Raw genomic sequence first — 22,493 nt, 5'->3', positions numbered from 1 at the left:
TATTTAGAACAATATAATTGCTACTTTATGCAGCTGCAAGAATATGTAGCTGCTTAACTCCAGTGTGCCAAACACAACACGTAGCCTTGCAAGGCTTGGAGCAACATCTGCTCTCATAAATTTGCTGTAATAAGACTGCCTAGTCCAGAGTGTTGGATGCCTGACCCTACTCTTGTCAGGGTGGTTAAATGCAATGTAGCATTCAGCCAACTATCTTGTTCTTTTTTGGATGTATGAGTGTAGAGACATGTAGACTGTGTCTATGCAGAGGTAAGATAAATGGAAAAGGCACTTCCGTAACACTAATGCGGTGCTAAAATAGTATTATATCACAATGAGGTAGTATCTGGACAAATAATTTTCCTGTAGTACCTCAATCATTTATCTTTATGTGGTATCTTGAACTGCTGCTGTGTGCCACATCAATTTCTGCACTTCACAGTACATATCAAAACTGGGAATTGTTGCTTTGAATTTTTCATGTGCTTCTTTTAAAGGTCAGTGAATGGAAGCCCATCAAAGTTTTTAGTTCAGCTTATTTCTCAAATAATGTAACATTTCTGAAGATGGCAACAGTCAGAATGCTGGTGCGGTACTGAAATACTAGATATTTTAGTGTAAAATATCCAACACTTTTTTAAAATCCAAAATACAGAACACTAGGTGTTTCTTAAAAGTTTTAGTCTGTTTAACTTTATTTTTGTGCACAAGTGCCTATTGATGAATACGCAATGATGAATTTTGTTAACTTTTTGATGAATTTTGTTTGATTTTGCATGTTTAAGTTAATTCATTTCTAAGGTTTCACTCCACTTCTTATTTGCCCTTTAATAAAATTTACAACTCTAATTCACTTGTCTCCCTGCTAGAAAAGCACCTGTCTCCTGCTAGATGAAAGAATATGTTTAAGGATGACTTCTGCTCATCCCTGACTGATACTATTGAACTATTTTGGGCAAAACAAACTATTTCATCTACATTTATCTGGCTTGCACTATGTGTTTTACACTCTACCCTGCACAGCTAGGCTGTCAAGGATTCCATGCTTTTCCAAGAAACATATACTCTTGTTCCCAAAGCACAAGCAGACATTTAATACTTGAGCTATTTTCACTCCACTTCTTCCAAACTCTTCCAACTCTTTATCTTCCAGAGAAGTATTAGTACCACCATTGTTTGGAAGGGCTCAAACCTACTTGAACTTAGTAAGTTTTCTGTCAGCTCTTTGCTTTCACTTAGCTGTTATGCCTAATTTTGTTCTGCTGGGCTGAAGTGGCTAGGATAGTTATCCCTTGCTCCCTGCTTTCTGGACCAAGTGTGCTTTAGGATTGTGCTGCAGGATTGGAGAAAACCAGAGTTCCCCAGCGCAGAGCCCTGGGAACAGCATTCTCAGCCTAGTAGAGGTTTCACCTGATTCCAGAGCCCTGACTCAAAAATGAGGACGGCGTGTCTCCCTGATTTCAGGTTTTATTTTGACACTAACTGTGGTAGCTGTAGCATGTTAACAGCCATAAGAACTGCTGAGGAAGAGAACCTCTAACTTTCTTTAAGTTCTTCTTCTTCTGCTCTCTGCTTATTTAGTGTACTGAAGAAGTCTGTACCGTCACACAGAAGCTGGTGTAGTGACAGCGTTCACGGGATCTTGGGGTCCTCCTTGTGCATGTGTAGAAGAACACTGGAAATGCCAATCTCTCATCCAAGACAAGATTTCCTATGCAAATGTTTTAGAAATCCTGCTGTGCTCACCTTGTGTACAGATTGTTTTCAATCATTTTTTCAGTCTGTTTCAGAGCCTTATGGGCAAATATAAACAAAATTTGAGCACTGTGAAAAATACTCAGAACATAATAAACCTCTGACCAAGTTTCCACCAGTCCAGGACATGTGCCCTACAGTTTTATTCTAACCAGAAATTCTCAGGCACTCAGTGATCACTCTGGAATGTGATTTTGTAACACTATGCTTGGGTCAGAGTTAGTTTTGAGGGCTTGGCTGTTGTTTGTTTCTATAGGGGCAGTGCTGTTCATCCATGAGAGCAGTGATTTTAATAAGGAAGGGAACTGAGAGATTCCACCCGTCGCACGCTGAATTCCTATTTTACAACATTATATAATTCTAATCCCTGTTTCAGCCCTTCAGCAGGATGAAAGCGGCAGGTACTTGGCACTTTTCCTGTCACTATCTCTATAGTGTAATGGTGGATTTAGCAGGGTGAAGTGAGGATTTTCATCTCTTACTGCCTCTTATGTATGTCTCTGAAGCCAGTAATAGTCATCCCTCCTGTGGGTATTCAGGACTGGTGTTGAAGGGCCAAAAGACTGTTCCTTTTTCTGGACAGTGAGTTGAAAAAGCTGCAAGTAGTTTGCCCTTGGATGAGGGAGGAAATTTTTGCTTTAGTGCTGAACTCAGCACTCGGGAAATTGTGTGAATTGAATATGTAAATTTTTGGCAGATGTTGCATTTCTACCAGATTTGGAGGAGGAATGTTGATTTGAGAGTATAGCTTTGAAACACTGCACTTAGAATTTAAAACAGGTGCATTGTGGCAGCAGTGCTATCTAAATTGTCTTTGTCACTCTCTTTCACTTTCTACTGCATTTTTAATTTGGCTTGTGATGCACTACATGTTTTACATAGGCATAAAATACCAAATTTACTCACTTGGCAGATTTGTCTCATGAGACTGTCTGGTGTGTAGTAAAAAGCAAAGTGTTAATTCAGGTTCTGAATACAGAAGCAGTAAGAGTTTTAGATATATTCAGCCCATTTGCCCTCTGAAAAAAAGGAGAAGTATACTAACTTCTTATTTAAAGATTATCAACTTGTGAAATAAAAAAGTGGAGATATGAAGAAGTTTTAAATGTAGTTATCAGCAAAATGGTGACTCTAAGTTATTTTCTGAGGGAGAAAAACAGTTTCTTAATTAAAAAAAATGTTGAAGTCACTCAAAAACTTTTTAGTAATTTTGACAGAGGAAAAACTGATGTGTTTTGTTTTGTTATTCTTTTATTCAGTAAATGCAGTTTGTAGAAAAGCGAGAGCATGCTGCAATTGAACTGTCCGATTTTACGTTATACATTAAGCAGACTCTTCAAATGTGTGTTATAAGCATGATACAGCAGCCTTATCATTATTATGTGCCTGAAACTGAGCAGATGCCCAATAAAATTGCCAGAATCACCGGTGGTTCCCTAAAGTGACTTTTCTGCCAATAGGGAAAACTGCACTAAACCCAGCCTTTCAACACAATTCTGTGGGAAAAGACAAGAAACCTTAAGGCCAGAAGCACAGCATCTGAAGTGCTACAAGTGTCAGACCTGTTTCAGGTAACACTAAGCTTGCTCAAAGCTGATTTCCCTCGCTCTCTGAGTGCAGTGGCATAATAATTCAGTGTTTAAGGCAAGGTCTCACACAAGCTTGCAGTACAGTTTCTACGTGTGTTTAGCCTCTATTTGTCATTTTGGTTGCACTTGATTTATTGAAATGATATGACATCATTGACTGCTTTGCATCCCTCTTACGACATTCAGTAATTCAATCAGTTATTAGGAAACATGAATACTCTGTCTGAAAGAAGACAGAGTATTCATGTTGCCTTCACCCCTTTTCTCTGCTGTTACTCCTACTCTCCTTGCTGAACTCAGAACCACTATGCAAGAAGAGCCTTGAGTAAATACACCTTAAAATGTCCAGTGGGAGCTGCTGCAGCCCTAAAGCAGAAGGCAGCTCTTCATCACCCCTTCCACAGATGGAGACAGAGCTGTGGGAGGGGACCTCATCCCCAAGATGCCAAGTGACTAAGTCAGGTGTCAGATCTACACACACTCTGACACCAGCATGGTTTTACTGCAGCTCAAATCTCTTTCTGTGCTGCAGCTTCTTATCTGAAATAAAGGAATTATTTTTTAAAACATGGACTCTTTCCATCATTGAAGTATATTTAAAATAAAAAAGCTTTCTGCACTATTGGCACTGTGTGGAAGGCACATTGATGTTGTCAGATAGTGCAGATCCAGTGTGAAGACACATGACATAGCAAAAAGAGTTGGCCTGCTGTCCAGTTCTTTAATTGTAATCACAGCAAATTATACACTATAGAGGCCAGATGGTTTGGTTTCACTTTATACAGCTGGTTGAAAAAAGCCAGAATTAATTATCATAAAATTGAGAAGTTTTTAGCTACTTAAAAGTGTACTAAATTAGAAACTACCCATTAAGGACATTTTCTACTTCGTCTTCTGGTAGAATGGTGTGCACTGCAATCTTGTAAGCACTTTGTAAGTATGATTTTAATCTTTCTCCATAAAAGCCCTGACCATGTTACAAGAAGTTAAAACTTTGTGGAATTTAAAAGCATTGGTTTCATTTGTTGCACAGTTTGTTTTCCTCCACTGTATGAGGAGATAGCTGCATTACAAAGTTCTTAGTAAGATGCTCTGACTGAGTGACCAAGACATGGCTTTCCTGGCCCCGGTGCTTTGGAAATCTTCATCATTGATGTGCATTTGCTTTTATTGTCATTGAACTTTTCAGAGATCTGATGTTGGTTTTTTTCCAAACATAGAGAGAGAGAACTGTTAAGAGAACAGTTTTCCTGAACACCTGGAGAAAATCTTATATCTATGTTTACAGTCTGGGAACCAACAGCTGCCTGATTGTATTCACTCAGAATGCAGAGCTGCTCTTTCATGGGAAACCATGGTGACCCTGACTGTGGCATTGTCACAATTTTTCCAGTGAGTTCTGTATGGGAAGTGATTGGTTTCTCCTGTCTTTCCATGCAGACAGGGTCTGCTTTTGTCCCCATCCTCAGCTGTGCTGACATTATGGTTGAAGCAATGTGCAGGGTGCTAGGGAGGCTGCAGAGTGGCCTTGGTGAGGAGGGGTGAGGACTGCCCAATGCTGAGCACAGCCAGTTCCAGCTCATTCCACCAGACTGACCACAAGGCACAGCTGAACCCTGCAGCCACAATGGCAGTGCCTCAGGGAAAGTCCACATGAGAAAAGATCAAATGCTGCACAGTGAGTGAGGAGTGTGGGGAGGGTGTGAAAAATAGCCCTGCAGACACCAAAGTCAGAGGAGGAGAAGATCTTCTAGGTGTCCAAGCAGAGATTCTCCCTGCAGGAGATCACACTGGAGCAGGCAGCCTGTGGCAAGGACCACACTGTGGCAGGTGGACATGCCCTGAAGGAGCCATGGCCCATGGAAAACCCATGCTGGAAGGAGCCCACAGGAAGGAGCCACCCTGGAGGAAAGGAAAAGAATGCAGAGGAAGGAGAGGCAAAGAGGAGCTGTTATGGACTTACCACAGCCCCCATTCCCTGCACTGCTTGGAAGGAGGGAGTAGAGGCACCAGGAATGAGAGAGTGAAGTCGAGCATGTCAAAAAGGGGTGCTTTGGGGAAGGTTTTGTTTTGTCTTTCTTTCTCTGGTTGGTACTTTATTTTAATGGAGTATAAACTAAATTAATTTTCTCCAAGTCAAGTCTGTTTTCCTCATGAGAGTAATTGGTAAGCAAACTCCCTCTCTTTAACTTGATCCTTGAGCTTTTTCATCTTCTTTTCTCCCCTGTACTGCTGAGGAGGTGGAATGAAGAGCAGTTGGGTGGCATCTGTCAGCTGGCCACAGACAACCCACCACAATCACAGCAGAAATTGTTACACTTGAGGAGTCACTCTGGAAAAGTACAGCTACTGAGCTTGATTAATTTTACCACTCCAAGTTACATGTGCTTAGTTGTCATGTTTTGCCTCTGTGGACAAATTGCCACCAAATTGTTTCTACACTGTGCAGATGGACAATGAACTCAGAAGACAGCACTGCAACACCATTCAGAGGAGCTGCAGCTCACTCTGTTCCCATTAATAAGTTGCTTTCCTGAAGCTTCTGGAAACTGCTAGTTCAATTTAAAATTAAAAGCTTTCAGATACCTTTACAGTGAAAAGTAAAGATCAGATATTTACATATGAAGTTTGAATTGCTTCCCCATCAAGGACCCAGGAATTTTTTTTCAGAGACCTTTACTCCAGTACTGCAGACTTACTATTTTTAAATACTCCAATGTCATCTTTAAGGTATAAGAGGACAAATCAACTAACAGTATTCACCTGCTGATGATAAAGAGTTAATTTGCTCAGCTAGGGCTTCTATACCCTCCTGAATCTAATTACTGTTTTCTCTATTAGCTTTTATTTAGTTGTTTCTTCTTTACAAATTTTTTTACTCCTTTTATACGCACACAATACCTTGTGAATGTAAATGCTAATTATTTTTCTTTCTAAATAAGATTCTCCCTAAACAATTAAAATCATGCTATGTCCACGTAAAAAAAATTTCTTTAAAGACATGCTACTGAATAGGTATTACATTGCTTTGTGGATGCTCTTTCCAAGGAAAAAGAGCATGATTTTATTTCTATTCTTGAATTTATTAAAAAAACTATGTTCAAAACTTCAAGGAGCTTTTTTAAATTATGTGAAGTAGACAAACAGGTCAAGCCTAATTCAGAAAACTTGAGCATGGCTTTAGCTTTCAGTTATTGTTGCAAAATATTTTGACAGTCAAAACTAGCAAAAGAGTAATGAAGACAGAATTCATTTCACTTAACTGGGTTTTTTTATTATTTTTCTTTTTTTGGGGGGAAGCGTGAATACATTAATTTCTTTGCTAACAGCCTGGAAAATTGGTTTCAAACTCATTAATGCAAAGCAAGGATTAATTTTGAGTAACTCTTCACACTGAGAGGAATTACTCTAAGAGGTGTATCTTATGTTTTAGACAAATCATATCAACATGGTGATTTTTAAGAACTGTGATAGCAGAAAAACTATTAAAGGATCTATTAAAGGGTCTTAGTTTAACAGCTGAGGGGAACCTACCTGGTTTCATAAACAGAATATGAAATGCCCACTTCTTAAGCTAAAGAGCGCATTTCTTTTCATGAAATTAAACGTTCAGACAGCTTCAGAACACCAATCTGTTTTTTCCCTCCCTTTTTTTCTTTTCAAATTGTGATTGCAAATCTGAACCAAATTTTTCACAGCTTAGAGTTCAAGTGATTTACCCTTAATATTGAATGCTGATATTATTACCTGTTCCATGATAATGAAAACATTTTAAAAATGAAAAAAATAAGTCTGTAATAGATCAGCAAAAATGTCTGGAAACAAGGATCTTTGCATTCTAAATGCTAACAGAACAGATTTCCTTGCCTTTATTTTAATTGCATATGCTGATTAAGCACATTAAGTACATGCATTCCTCCTCTGAATACACTGGAGTTGTGCCTTCTTACTCATAGAGCCCAGCCTCTCAGTGCAAGTTCTCTAATGTGAATTTTTATCAACTTCTCAGACTAAAACACAAAGCAATACTCTTTGTCAATATTCAGTTAAAAGAGCACTCAAATAAATGTTGTTCCTGCTGGTATTTTTTCATATCTTAAAGTTTGTTAAGAATTGCAGCAGCCAGGAACTCCCTTGAGATTGCTGTGGCAGCATGAGACAACTTTAGAGCACAGTCAGAGCTGCCTAGCACAGTAGTGATAAAATTCCTCTTGAGGAATATAAACTATAAAAGATTGAAAGACCTTCATGCATCTCTTTTATTATCTCCATGCTGGTTTTATTTTTATGCATTGCCTCTGAGGATATAATATCAAATGCTAATAGTAAGATAAAAAGATATTATTTTCCTTTCTGTTTTCTTTGTCCTATCCTGTTATTATACTCTGCTCCTAACTCCTCAGGGTCCTTCTGACAGAAGAATACAGGACTAACAAAGTTACCAGGTTCTTTCAGTCGGAACTCACTAACATAAAAAAATTAGCATCATGGCTGGCCAAAGGTTTTGGATATGGTACAATGTAAGTTACTGGAATCACAAAAGTCCATTTTATATCAGTTGCTGCTGACCAGGCATGAACCATGGAAGGACCTAACAGGTCACTCCTTGCATGTCCTCTGTTAGGAATTATTAACCATGCTGAGTTACTAGCTGGTAATTCTCTACATGCTGAAGAATATTCATAGGAGTTCTCAGTAGTTCTCACTAGAAATATATTTTGAAGGGACTTTTGGGTTGCCTATATTCAGGATATAAAATGAAATGTCTGTTTAGATTTAAAAGATTTCATACTGTTTAAAAATGAAAGAGAAAAATTCTATCCATCACCAAATCCACAAAGCAGACTATGCTTGCAAACTGCAGCAAAGCTGTGAACTGCCAACATAGATTTCAAGGAAAACTTAATAGTCTGAGGGGAAAGATGGCAGAATTGCTGAAGTCCATTCACAGGATAAATTACATTAAATTACATTTAATTTTCAAATATTTCTTGTAATCTAACAAAAGAAGCAAAATGTGGCTGATTCTGGGCTTCCAGAGTTAGTAGCATGTTTGGCTATAAGCACAGATGCACACAGAGAGCACAGATATTCATCTTTGGATTTTTCGTAGGGAAGCATCTCCTGCTGCACTGGACTTGAACATGCTCGTGTTTCCCACTGAGTCCCTGTGGTTTGTGAGAGAATGTGGTGTTTTGTGTGCCGTGAATTCCTCTGCCTCTTTACCTTGCACTCATCTTGCCACTTAGATAAGCCCAGACTCTATCCCAGGGAGGGACGGACAGATTCCATGCAAATTGCTATCAAGTCAAATTGTAATTTATTAAATGTCAGAATTCATTTAAATGAATTCTGTTTAAGCATATTACATATGTTCTTCAAATTGTGTTTAAATAATCACTTACTAAATATTATTTGTTAAATTGTTTCATTAATTCCTTTTGGTGAATTTTATGATATTTACTATCCTTCTGAAGAAGAAAGAAGTTTTGTTATCCTATCTCTTTTTTTATACTTAGGTAGAGGAAAGGGGATGGTTGCCTTTTTTTTTTTTTTTTTTTTTTTTTTTTAATACTGAGTTGTGTGTGTTGTGTAAGAGTCACGGAAAGATTATGGTGTCACCTTAATACTTTATAAAGGGCTTTAGTAGCATTAGAATATTACTTAAGTAGCCTTAACAACAATTCAGAACCAACTTACAAAACCAGTTTTAAAAGGCATCTAATGAAGTTTGAGAACCACAAGAAATTATTATTAATTATAAAAAGAGAAGAGGAAGAATTAATGTTTGTCACCTAGTCATCTCCTCAAAGTAGGCTATCACAAAAATTTGTTGTCTTATTAGTTGATATCAGTAGAACCTTGCTGTCCCTTTATGCTTCATGACTTTGATAGCAGACAGATTTCTGCATAAGTATTTTTGTCATGTGAGAAAACATATACAGGACCTAAAACAATAACAAGGTATTAATTTACAGGTTTATTATTGTGTATTCAGACTTGTGTATTTTCACATACAAGCACACTGTGAAGCTTACAAGCAAATTAAATCAGAAAATGTCCTAATAAAGAAGCATTAAACCTGTGTAAAAAAATTATAGGAAGATGCAAATACAAGCTGTAGAGAAAATATAATTTACATGAATGCTTTTATGGTAAATATGCAATTTACAAATAAATCTGGTTTTTTACAAATAAACCTGGGTACAATGCAGGTTTGCCTGCATTGTACCCAGACATCCATCTAAAACATGTTTCAGAACACCATAATTTTTCCAAAATGATTGATCTTCAGTCAGTCAGTCTGACCACCAGCTGGATAAAGGTAAGCCAGTTAAACACTCTCTGGGACATGTCTGGCATAAAAATAGCCACACTTCACTAGACAGGTCTAAGATACTCAGGTCAACTCTCCTGTCTCTGGCAAAAGCCAGGAGACATGCCTAGGGAACAGGCACCCCGCAGTCACCCTCTCTGCTTCCAGCAGCCTATGGCCACACATTCAAAGAAGAGATTCAACAAATCAGTTAAATGGGCTTTTCCTGCCTGAAATTATCTGGATTTTTTTAACTCATATTTACTTTTAGCCTCCATACCACCTTGTGCTAATCAGTTCCACATTATAATTGCACTTTCTTCTTCTTTTTTTTTTTTAAGAAATCTAATTCTTTCTCAAATTGGTTTGCAGGAATGTTTGAAAGAATTCCTGAAAGGCTGCCTTGAGGTTAAAGGAAAATAAGATTTTCATTTCAGCGACCTGTGGGTTTTATGTCTACAAATAAGATCATTGCCTGTCACTGTAGTAAGGGGATCAGACAAAACATTCAAATGTTGCTGTCTTCCTACATATATATCTTTCCTATGTATCTTTAAGTCCAAATGTTTTATTCCTGTGGCTTGCAGAGGCTGATGGTGCTAATATATAACTATGAGAGAGACTCAGTGTGAATTTTGCTTTGGGGAAAAGCTGGGGTCAGAGTTTAGTCTCTTGAAGCTTCTCCCTATAATAGATGTGGGTTTCTGTGTACTGATATTGTTGTCCTCGTGCTCTGCAATTCTTAAGTGTCAAATGTGTCATTGAACTTTCCCCTATATTTTATAGCATCATCCATAGCAAACTTGAAATTTCCTACATACAGTCTATCACACCCTTAAGGCTTTTTATTTCATAACTTATGTTAGTAGCCTTGAGTCCCCACCATCACATATGAATGTCTAACTGCCGTCTGGAACAGGGCTAGGAGGTTCCAGGTGACATGGGTGGTTCTTTTCAATCATATTCAGAGGCAAATAAGCACATGCCTATTTGAAAGAGACACCAATAGACAATGGATTTCTGTGTGTGTAACCATTGATACTGGATTTAAGTCATTGGAACTAAATTTTGTTTTTTACTGTAAGCATAAATTCAGTTTTTTCTTTTCAGGCCTCACATTTATGGCAGAATTTAATTTTTTTTTTTCATCCTTTCTTGAAGCACCTTATATTCAGTCCCTCTGATAGGTGCTGCTTTTCTTTTCCATCTGCCTTTCCTCCCTTTTGTATTACATTGCTTGCAGATCTACAATATGAGTTCCCTGCTCCTACTCTCTCCCTCATTCTACATCTGGACTTTGTTGGAGGGTAATACACATGAAAAAATGTACTCCACAGCTAACATGGATGTGGACATGTAATAGGTCTGAGAAAATTGTGCTTTAAATAGAAAAGTAACTTTTCCTCAGAGTGAAAGTGAGGATATTAAATGGCTAAAAAGAACGCTGTTGCCAGCATAGCCCTTCTAATCTGTGTGCCCTTCATCACTATAATCCCTTAGTAAAGCTATTCTAGCAGGAACATGGCCAAGAACTCCTTGAAAAGCAGCTTCTTCTCCTACTGGCACCTAATTCTGGCTTCCATGTTTCCATTTTAGTCTGGTTTATTGCACTGCTTCTTGAAGTCTTCTAATGTTTTCTTATAATTCTTTTTAAATAATGACATTGCTGATAAGCATGTCACATTTGTTCGTATGCCTATTTTTTCAAATGTCCCACCTTAAAATTTGATAGGTTTTTTCCAGATTCATCAAATAGATAATTTAGAAAAGCTTGATGATTATCATGAAGACTTATTTAAATAAAATGTAGATTTATTTTTTTTTTACATTTTTACCTTCTCTTCTAGAAGGACAACAACAATGGAGTTCAGAGAGTCTTCCATGCTGTCTGAAGGATCTATGTGCACTTTCAAGGACGGAGATGGCTAATTTCTTAATATTCCCATTTATGCTGTTGCTTTTTTCAGAAGAAAGTTTGAAAATAATTATGCACAAAAGAATTGTCTATGGCTTCTGAAACCTGTGGTTCAACGCTTTGATTTTTTTTCCTTTGAACACTGCTGTTATTTCGGGAGGCAGGGGAGAGGGGGGAAAGAATACTGAGTAACATTTGAGTTTTTTGAAATTTCCTCTTTTCATTGAACAAGAAATTTGGTAGATATACACTTGGGAAATTCTGTTTTGGCATTTCCAATTCCTAACTATTGAAAATTTAAATTTTATGAAAAACAATAAAAGACTGAAGATTGCTATTTTAAGCTACCTTTTTTTTGCTTGGTGTTCTTTGTTATTTAGAATATGGTATTCTTTGCCTGCTAGGGATATTTTGAAGTGACATATTTCCAAATACCACTTCACATGTTTCAGGTTCTGGTTTTATTCGGTATTTCATATAGAAAATCCCTGCTGCTTCTCGGTATTGAAGGTCTTGATCTTGTAACTGACAGGATGTTCGTGGGCAGCTATTTTTGCTCTGTCAAAAGTGATGCAAGGAATGAGTAGAGATTAGGAAAAAATCACATTTTAATAATAACTACAGTATATGTCTCTGTTGAAGTCCTCCAGGCATCCATGTGCACTTTTTTCCCCCTCCTCTCCCTCCTCAGCAGCACTGCCCTGGCTAGCTGCAGACTCTGGCTTATGCAACATAGGAGCAAATTTGTGCTGAAAGTCTGTTCCAGCAACATCCCAGCTTGTTGCCCTTTTACACTGAAGGCTGGTACCCATTTCTGAGAAATATCTTGCAATTCTGATCTTAAATGAGTAGCACATCACAGATCTTTATTTGCCTAAAAATACTGGAAGACCACATGAACCTGCATGCCGTGGCCCTAAACCTTATGTATCAGAGGCAGCTTGCCCAGCTGGTTCTGCCGCCAGGGCACACCCCATGGATGCACCACCACAATGCTCATCACTCTTGGCACCTGAAAACCAGGACTTATGATATGTCCAACAGCAGCATTCAGTTCCTTCGCTGTCTTGAGACCAAATTTGTCTTTCCTGACTGGTGATACTGCTTTTGCAACTGAGCGTGCAGGAGCCTTGGCCCAGAGGAAGATTGATCTTATGCAGCTGCACAGCACTTGAGGGCAATAGGACTGTACCTTGCTCTCCAGAGCAAAGCTGCTCAAGTGGTGCTCACCTTCCTCTGGTGAGACATCACTGCAGGCCACTGGTGAGACCACCACCTTGGCAGTAGCCTTAGGTGTAACAGCTGTGTTTTTACATTCCTCCCATTTAGTTTTGAACTACTGTATGCCATAGTACCTGCTGTGGGGCTTAAATGCTGTAAACCTGTACATTACTATGTACTGTAATACAGCACAGCCATTATGAAACTACAAGTTTCCACAAACAATTTTGAAGCAGCAGAAGCAGCAGTCCTGCACCCCCCATACTGCTGCCCATCCTTTTCCACCCTCACTTTTTCTGTTCTCTTGTAAAACCCACAATTGTGACACCAGGCAATGCAAAAATGTAAGCAATGTTTTCTAAAGCTAACTATATTTATTGGTATTCAATCTTATTGCAAGCTTTTGCATGGATCTGTTCTAACACTGGTCCCCAAGTGCAACCACAAACTCTTCTGCTGGCCTAAGGGAAGGGAAAAGATGGGATTGAAAGAGCAATGGCAGTGGGGAAGCAATTTTCAAGACAACATTCACTCACAGGAGACTCAGTTGCTTGTAGAACTGCTGTCTAAAGACAAGCTTTTTGTGCTTAGTGTACAGCCACTTTCAGTTTTTTCAGGTTATCCAAGTCAAATTGTTTTGCAGTTTTGACCTATAAAGTAAAATTTGGATCACCATATATACAGAAATAATAAAAAGGAAAAGTCAACTGCACAAAATGTATACAAGCTCCAAGGCAGCTGCACAAAATGTATACAAGTATTAAAATGGTTCTAAATTTTTGTTAAAACTTTATAAATTGTAAAAATAAAGGTTTAGAAACTACCCTCAAAGTTCATGCATGTTGCTTTTTCAATATTCATCCAGTTTAAACACCTTAAGCAACACAGATGCAAGCACAAGATGAGAACTGGTATAATCAGTTCATCTGAGGCTCTGCAGACTGACTGTGCACAAAGACTCTAATTAGCTGCTAAAACCACAGGGTACTAAAACTGGGTGCCAGTAATCTTTCTAGGGTGCTATATTTACTTAGTCTATCTTGGTAGTGATCTGTAAGAGGCTTAAAGTAGCTCTCAAAGGCAGAGTTGGTGTTTGAATGATCATTGTTGGGAAGCAAGAATCAACATTTGGATGAATTAATACTGAAAAAGATTACCTGGTATGTTTGATGCAATGGGTGCTGCTGGATCAGCAGATGACATTAATGCTATGGAAATTCACCACTGGTACACAAAGTTTATGAAGGAATGTCCATCTGGACAGCTTTGCCTGCATGAATTTAAACACGTCCTGGATCTACATGGACTTACTCCTGAAGCTAACAACTATGTCGAACAAGTATTTCACACATTTGACATGAATAAGGTAAGAATTCATTCTTGACTTCTGGGCTTTCTTATGGCTGTATCATTTGATGCACTCAGAAATATGTCTCAGAGGGCTGCAAGCTCCCTGCTCAGAGGTAATGGAAGCGACTCCATTAGAATAGAAAACTCTGAGCAGATAACCAAGAATGGCTGGCAAACCATGTTGAATGCTCTGTTCCCAGTATATTTTGCCAATTTGAAAGTTTTACACAGTCATTCTAATATATGCTGATGGTTTCTCATCTTTGAAAACCAGATTTTTATAGTTATTTTCAGTGTGCATTAATAATTAAAATTTTTATTTATATAGCTGCTTGAAAAATCTTTCTAAGGCAGTGGTGTTCAGCTGGATCCATAGGTATTAATGTTTTCAGTTTATGCAACAAAGGCACAAGAAGATTCCTTCTGTCATGGGATTCATTCTGAACACCTTCTGTGGCCTAATTCGGTATCAGTCAGTGCCCCTTTCCCAAAGGCACATGTGTTTGGTTTTGATCCATCATCCCAGTTTTAATGCTTAACATCCTAGCTCCTGCTAAAGATCTGTCCAGCAGCTGTTAGATGCATTGCTGTCTTATGTTATTCCAACGCAGCCTTCGTACAGGTTCCTCCTAGCCACGAGACTCACCCAGAGGTTTTTTCCCCTTAAGCCACAGTAACACTTCCTACCAAATGTGACAAAAGGAGTGAAGAGTCATCTGTAATCCCTAAAAGAGTCACAGAAATTTGGCTTAGGCTGAATTGCCAATGATACAAACTCAGCTTTCAGCTAACAGAACAGATGGGCCCATCTTGGTAGAAAAAATATTTTTAAAAAACAATAAAGCATTAATGTTCTCTACCCACATTGTTTATCCCAATGAGTTCAGAGATATGGAGTTATGTAATTAATTATACTTGTTTCAGAAAATGCTGAGTATGAGGTACCTTTTTTGTTTTTACATGCAACAGTGCCTCTATTACACTGTTTTCTTCTGTTTCCATATACATCTCCACTCCCAATTCAACTTGCTCTTTTGGAATTATGTAATTCTTTCTTCCATAATCCTCAAGGACTCTTCCTATAAAACGAGGCTCCTTGCATGCTCTTTTCTTCCCACTGCCAATTACCAGATGGTTAAACTTCCTGAAATTTGATTAAGTAGTACCACCTAACTCAATAAATGTGCTAATTACAGATGATGAGCAAACTTCCAGTCTGCCTGACTGGCAGAAATTGTTAATTTACTGTGCTCATTTGAATTAAAAATTTGACACATTAAATTCTCCAGGAAAGCTTTATGAATGCTAGCCTTCCTGGACAGCGCACATGGACAGTGTCTGAGCTCACCTAAGAGCTTTTCTAGTTTAAGTTGTTTAAGCATTTCCAGTTTAAGTTGTTTAAGCATTAATGTGCACTGCAAAAAGCCCTTCAGTGATCTTGAAAAGTGTGGGGAGCTTTGGATGTTTGCTTTTTATTTTGCTTTTTATTTTTGCTTTTTATTTTATGGGGGAACATCTTTTTGGTATTGTTGGTATTTTAGAAGTCCCTAATTACCTTTCTCCCATTACAACTAGCTTATTACCCATGGAGCAGTTTGCTCAAGTCACTTGAGGAATATTAAGATGTATGCCTTAAACTTCTCAGGTTATATACACATCAGTTAGGCTCTTGCTACCAATCAATCTCTCATCCCCTTCTCTGGTATCCCCAGAACTTTTTAATCAATTGGTATATTTCCACCAAATTTCAAAGAGCAGGCATTTCAGTTAATCACTTCCTAATGCTTTCATAAACTTTGGCAGCTGGATAGCAGGGACACACCCAGAATGAATGCCCCATTCACGCAGAATTAAGTTTTTATCCATTGTTTAAGGCAACAGCTGGCTGACAAAATGATCAGAAACTTGTTTTCTTTTGCCTAGAGAAAATACTGGATGGAGCTGGGGTACCAGTGTTTGGGGTTTTAGGAGACAAAAGACATAGTTTGTATGGGTCTAGGCTTTTGTTTTTCTCTTCCCATAAGGGCTTTTTTAATTAATATACCATGTTAGACAGAGAAAGATCCTTCAGTTTTTTATCAGTTTGGAAGTCTTCTCCCCATTTTAATGAAATTTAACAATGATTTGGCCTTCAGAGTTTCATAAAATCCACTGTAAAACTGGTTTTGCTAGGCTTAAACCTCATTATTTAATAATGTGCTCCCACTAAAAATCTGATGTTCATTTCCTATTCTGCAAGATGCTGTAACAATCCTCTACTAGCTACTACTAATCTGAGGCAAAGATTTTATTGTGTGCTTTCTTAATTGAGCTGCTGCTCAGCTGCAGCAATGGGACCAGGCAAAGTTATTTAGAAGGCAAAACAGGAATGGCACATTTAGAATTGTCAGTTACATGAGATTGTATAGTCTATATCGATTTGGAGATGGAAATAAGATGAAGAATGGGGCTTCCATTCCCAGAAAAACGGCTGGCAAGTTTTAATCCCTGCCCAATCTATTTATATAATTTAGTAGTTGGAAAGGCTTAAACACTTAGGAAAATGAATCAAGTGAACCAGAGTGTTTTATTAGAATGTTTTACATTTTTCCTTTAAATACTAATTAAAAACTCTATTTTTTATTAAATGGCAACAGTATAGCTACATTATTCAGATACAACACATAGCATCTAGATAAGCTGTAGCTCAGTTTTATGCTTCTCTTGCCTGAATAAAGTCTTGTGAAAGCCTCATTGAAAACCATGCGGCAAACGAGAACCAGGACCTCTCAAACAATGTGCCAGGATTTCATAAGTTTCCTCTTTGACATTTACACTGCATCTGTTTAGACATGATGTGTATATTTACCTATTGTAATTTATGTTTTCTGTGAAGTCATTCTGTGGGGCTTCAGGCTGGCTTAGGGGACTGCTTTACATAACAGAATGAGCTCGGCTCATACCAGCTTGCCAAGAGAAATGCATTTGTGAGTTCTATGGCTTGGCATGGCTTTCTCAGTAACAGTATCCTCACAGTATTTTTGGCCATTCTGACTGCATCAACACTTCTAAAGAGAGCATGGCTCAGGCAGAGCACAATGGAAAAGAATTTGTTTTCTGGATTCTGGTCTTAATGCAGAAAACCAGCTCAGGATTCGGTCTTAATGCAGAAAACCAGCTCAAGACTCCTTTCCATGCTTAGTAGAGACAAAGGATCTTCGAGATGACTCAGCTCTTTCCAAGTTAGATGAACCAAGTCTCTCTGCCCTGCCTCATACATCGAGGGAAAAGAAACTTACCTGAGTCAGTAGAAACTAACTCTTGCTTAACAGAAGATATTTTTAATCAGTTTATGAAAAAATCCTACACGTAAATCAAGGTTCTGAAGTGGCATAACACATACAGATGTAAAAAAGCTATAATGCCATTTTATTTTGACATTGAAAATTACACCATTAGTTTTTTGTTTTCTTCACCCTGTTCCCTCCAAACACACTCTGCCCTGAATTCTTCATGTTAATTTTCTCTCATCGAGGATTAAATTTTCTCTGCTGCCATGGTGGTAAAAATCACTGTCAGATCTACGACATTAGTGGATGAGGAAAAGAATTTGAGATGAAATTTCTTGCAGCATGCATGCATTTATTCAGGAAGTGAGATTCCAAGCAAACAACAAACTTATATTAATGCAAGCTTCTCCCTGAACCTGAAATTACTGAAGATGACTCTGTCAGCTTCCAGTTTCTATGATAACAAAAGTGCTATGCTTTAAATATTCAAATTTCTATCACTTTATTATCTGAAAACCCATCACTGAGCCTGTGAACAGAACATGTGTGTTAAGTGGATTATGCAAATGAAGCAATATGATTGTTTTTCAGTGTCTCCCTATGCTCTTGCTGCTTCAGAATTATATACATAAAGACATGTTGCTAGTTGTTTTTAACCTTAGGATTGTATTAGGAAAAGTACTTATACCATGCTTGGTTTAGATGGGATGTTAAATCAAAGTATGTACCTTTAATTGGAGAGCCATGAAGAATCTGATTTCCATAATAAGTTTCCTTCCCAAATTTCACTAGCTCTGATTTATACCCTTTCTTCAGCTGCTGTCATGTGAACTTCACCCATGTTTGTATTTAAATAACCTGATATTTTCTGTGAGACATTTCTGTGAGATCTGAACATTCCCCCCCCCCCCCCCCCCCCCCCCCCCGCCATGCTAATGATGGTGTATTGTCTATTTCAAGTCTAGCAAGAGTACCAAGGCTGCAAACCTGACACAAGCTCTTATACAATATGAGCATAAATGTCATGTTTTTTCTTCAAGAGAATCCCTGCAGAAGCTCCTGAGAACATCTCAAGGTCACTCCAGACAAAGAGAAGGACCCACCAATTGACAAGCTCTTAAAAAATCTCCTAAACAAGTTTGTTTCCTTTTAGGTGGGGATGAATGAGAGCATTAAAACCCTCAGGTTTTCCCCTTTCACTACTGGTAGGTTGTGTGAATATTTTTGTCTTCACGCTCCTTTTTCAAAATTACTTTTCCCACCACTTCTAAAGTAAATTCCGCTCAGAGCTGCATTTTCAGAAAATTACAATGAATCTTTACTAGCTTTCTTCTTTATTTTATCATTGCCATTTTTATTCTTATTTATAAAGCTTGTAAAAGACTTATGCAGGTGTTTTACTTCCCTATTCACCTCTTATAAAAAAACAACTTTTAAAGCTAGGTGGCGGAAGCAAGGCAGACTCCAATTTTTGCATAGATCAGAAAGATTTTTTTTTTTTTTTTACTTCAAGAAGATAAATGGAAAGAATTGATAAGTGCAGTCATTAAAACCCCACGAATAAACAGGAATAAGTAGATAACAGCTTTTGAGGGGAGGGAAGAAACAAGTGAAATGTAAAAAAAGTAAAATTTACAAAATCAAGGCACAAGTATAAAGAGATGGGAATAAACATTCAAGGAGCGGAAGGAGGAAATAGTGCCTCACCCCTTCTTTGTACTTTAATTGAAATCCTTGTGGAACTGAAAAGCCAGCTATGGAGAAAAAGTGTTGAAAAGATAGTTAGAATCTTAACTTGAGATTCATTCTCCATCAGAAAGAGAGCTGATAGCTGGACAGAAACAACACACAGGAATAAATATGGTTGTTTGCTCACTGCAGTGAGAAGGAGAGAGGGCTGGCAGTGGCAGCTTCAAGATCCAACCTCTGGGGGTGTCTCTCTGCAAAGCCTCTCCAGTGTCCCAGAAAAGCACTGGAACAGGGATTACTGGACCCAGAAATACCAGGCGCTCTTTAGCAAGAGCACAAGCCCTTGTCTTGCGAGCCCAGGCCACTAGGAGATGCCAGTGGCTCACTGTCTGCTCACCCCGGGAAAGACTTCAGGCACCAGGAAGGAAAATGTCTCCAGTCAAAACAATGGCCCCTAATTAGGGAACACAGCCTCGTCTTTGAATTAAATGTTTGCTGATGACTCTATTGGATTGGCTTTCCTTTTCCCAAAATGCTTAACTCAGGGGATTCTATTGCTATAAAGAAAAAAAATTGCAAAAAACATATTTCAAATTCCTTGTCAATAGCCGTGCTGTGTAGGCAGATAAAAACAGGAAGCTGGGATTTAGAGTTGTTTAAGGATCTATATGTAGCATTATTAATTGGCAGAATCCAATTTGTCTAAGTTGAAAGCCTTTACAAAACAGTCTGTGGCATCAAAACATTGTTGGGGGTGAGAGTGTATTTGGATCTATTACCATTAACATGAAGATTTCTGGAGATCTCCCATCTAGTTCATCAGCATGGAAAAGTTCCATGACTTTTTTCTTCTTAGTTGTCCCAGTTGGAGCCAGGACATTTCATTGGCCTGGATGAGAGGACTCTTTCACTTAATTTCTAATAAGACCACTGAAAAGTAGCAGGTTAGCAATAGCAGGGACTGTTAGTCACACTTGCAGTTCCCTGATGCCCACCTGATAAGGTGCAGCCCAAGCTCTTGCCCACCCTAAGTTTAGGAAAATCAATGAATTCAAAATAGCTACTGAAAGAAAATATTCCTGACTTATTCTCCTGACAAAGGAGGATGCACCTCTTCGGCAGCTAGAAACTTTGATGAAAATAACAGCTTCAGCAGTGGGTCTTCATTGTAAATCATGAACTAAAAAATGGAAAATGTAAAATTGGTTTCTCAGAGCACTTCCCATAATCATTGAAACTAAAGGAACAGCACTACAAATGGTTCTGTGGAAAGGGTAAGACTTCTTATTTCATTATGCATGATTTGCTGGTTTTTTTATAGGTACAGGCACACTGTAGCATGTGTGGCTAACAATATCCACATAATTACATCTGTAACTGGTTTAATGACCAAAAAAGCCCTCTTAGACTGGGTTCTGCAGAATTAAGAATTAAGACAGTTGACTTTCTCATCACCAAGATATGTTTCACTGAGCTATATTCCTAAGCCCCATGTCAGGAATAATGAAGTAGTACTACAAAAAGCAATCAGACATATTATGCTGTTATAGCTTCGTTGTTTTAAGAGCCTATTATGTCACTGCCTTCTTTATCAGTTTTAAAGCTATACAAAAACTCAAAGAGTTAATTGTTTGTCCAACAATGGTAGGAGGCACACAAGGAACATGGCTGTGAACTAGCAAAGTTGGGCCAGTGCTTGACCAGTGTTTTCAATGAAACAATAATTCAGCAATTGTATGTCCCACAATGGTGCCAGAGTTTAAACAGCACAGAAAGCAGCAATGACCTCTTTTTTCCCCATCCCCACTCTTGACTTAGTAAGAATTTGTGAATCCTCTTACCTCATGCTACTGGGTTGTGTCCTACTAGAAATTTATCTCATTGGGGCAAAATCTTTCTGGTTTATAAAGGAGAGAAGTACAGCCCTTAAAAGCAAGCTGCATTCTGATGAAGATAGAAGAAGGAAGGTCAGCTTGGTCATCCTTGTATCATGCATAGAAGAAATGCAGAATTTAGAAGCTGAACACTCATTCAAATTGTTAGAGAACTGTAGAGTAGTCCATAGGGAGAAGATGGTGATGGTTGGGGCCTAATAGTTTGGGTCTTAAAAACCAAAAAAAGCAAACCATGGAAAAAGAAAAAACCCTTAACAGTGAAAGCATTCAGAGGTAAATTTTCTGACTAGGATAGGCTATTCCAGCTTTTCTGGGAGGATAGCCTTCTCTTTCCAAAATTTTATGTCTTGTCCACATGACTCTCTTTCATTTGGGCTGTCTAGGTAGTCTCTCTGAAAACACCTCAACCAGATCTGCTTGAGCTGGGAGATAGGTCGCATCTACCTTAAGAGACATAAATGGACTCTGAAGTTGGCTACAGATGATGAGTGGCCTCATGCCTATGTGGAGTTGGAGGTACTAGAGGGAGATGGCAGGATAGGGGGAAGAAAACCATGCTCTGAAGTCAGGGATAGGGGAATGCCTGCAATGGTGCTTCCTATTGTTAGGAAAATTAATCCACAAACATCAGAGGTTTATGTCCAAAAAGGAGACAGAGGAGTCCTTTTACTTTATTCAAATAAAGGGAGAGGCCATGGGGCATTACTCTGGGGTCTCTCAAATTTTTGGAGGACGTAGCCTCCCTTTTTATCCAAATTTCCTGGCCACATTTCCCTTCTCTCTTTCCCCATTGGCTGAGGTACTGGAGAGGTACAGACTTCCCGGAACGCCTGATACCAGAGATTTCTCGCTAATGTATAACCGTCCCTTTAAATTTTTAATTCTTATGGAATTTAGGGGGTTTTTCTTCTCCATTGTTTCTTTCATCTTTCAATGTCTAATTTCATTAATCAGCAAACCTAAAGTTTATTTGTAAAAGCAAATATCTTTTTCCATTAATCAATCAGTGGAATCCTTCCCATTGTTTCTTTTACCTCCCAGTGGTATTTTTATCTACCAGCAGACCAACAGCTTGTTTGTAAAGACAAATCCACTATTCCTCTCAATCCCTCCTCTTTTATTTTTTTAATAATTGTTTTTAAAAACTTTAGTTATCATTGATTTAATTTTCTGTTCCTAGGTCTTTTTTTTGTTTGTTTTGCAATTGTTTGAAGAGACATCAATTTCTGTCTTTTTGTATCCATCTTTGGATCAGTAGGCATGGCTATTACCTGCATCCCTTTGATCATATGTTGAATAAATTGTACTAAGCAAGGGATCATACATGGTAAAAAATATTAGAGTTTCTACAGTACATATGAGAAAAAAAGCAGTTGTTTAACCCATAGTCTACCAGGTAACCACGAAAACATGTCCCATTCCTATTCCCATCCTTTCCATGTTTGGAGCGGTACATAAGCTAACTTTATTTCTTTTGTTATTTGTTTCACTACC

General features: G+C 38.2%; 1 protein-coding gene and 1 long non-coding RNA gene across 2 annotated transcripts in view; both read left to right on the top strand.

The window, feature by feature from the left end:
* Positions 1-2,013: 2,013 nt before the first annotated feature.
* LOC132324248 (uncharacterized) lies at positions 2,014-11,966 on the top strand. The gene is made up of 3 exons (XR_009485552.1): positions 2,014-2,156; positions 3,216-3,326; positions 11,508-11,966. It is a non-coding gene; the product is annotated as an uncharacterized LOC132324248 (long non-coding RNA).
* Positions 11,967-13,883: 1,917 nt separating this feature from the next.
* The window catches only part of GUCA1C (guanylate cyclase activator 1C), a 41,861-nt gene continuing 33,251 nt past the window's right edge, over positions 13,884-22,493 (top strand). The window contains exon 1 of the mRNA XM_059840341.1: positions 13,884-14,162. Within this exon, the coding sequence (XP_059696324.1) occupies positions 13,959-14,162 (204 nt within the window). The 5' untranslated portion in view covers positions 13,884-13,958. The remainder of the gene's footprint in view (positions 14,163-22,493) is intronic.

Source organism: Haemorhous mexicanus, chromosome 2, assembly GCF_027477595.1.
Source record: "Haemorhous mexicanus isolate bHaeMex1 chromosome 2, bHaeMex1.pri, whole genome shotgun sequence".
NCBI lineage: Eukaryota > Metazoa > Chordata > Aves > Passeriformes > Fringillidae > Haemorhous > Haemorhous mexicanus.
This window is presented reverse-complemented; position numbering and strand designations above follow the sequence as displayed.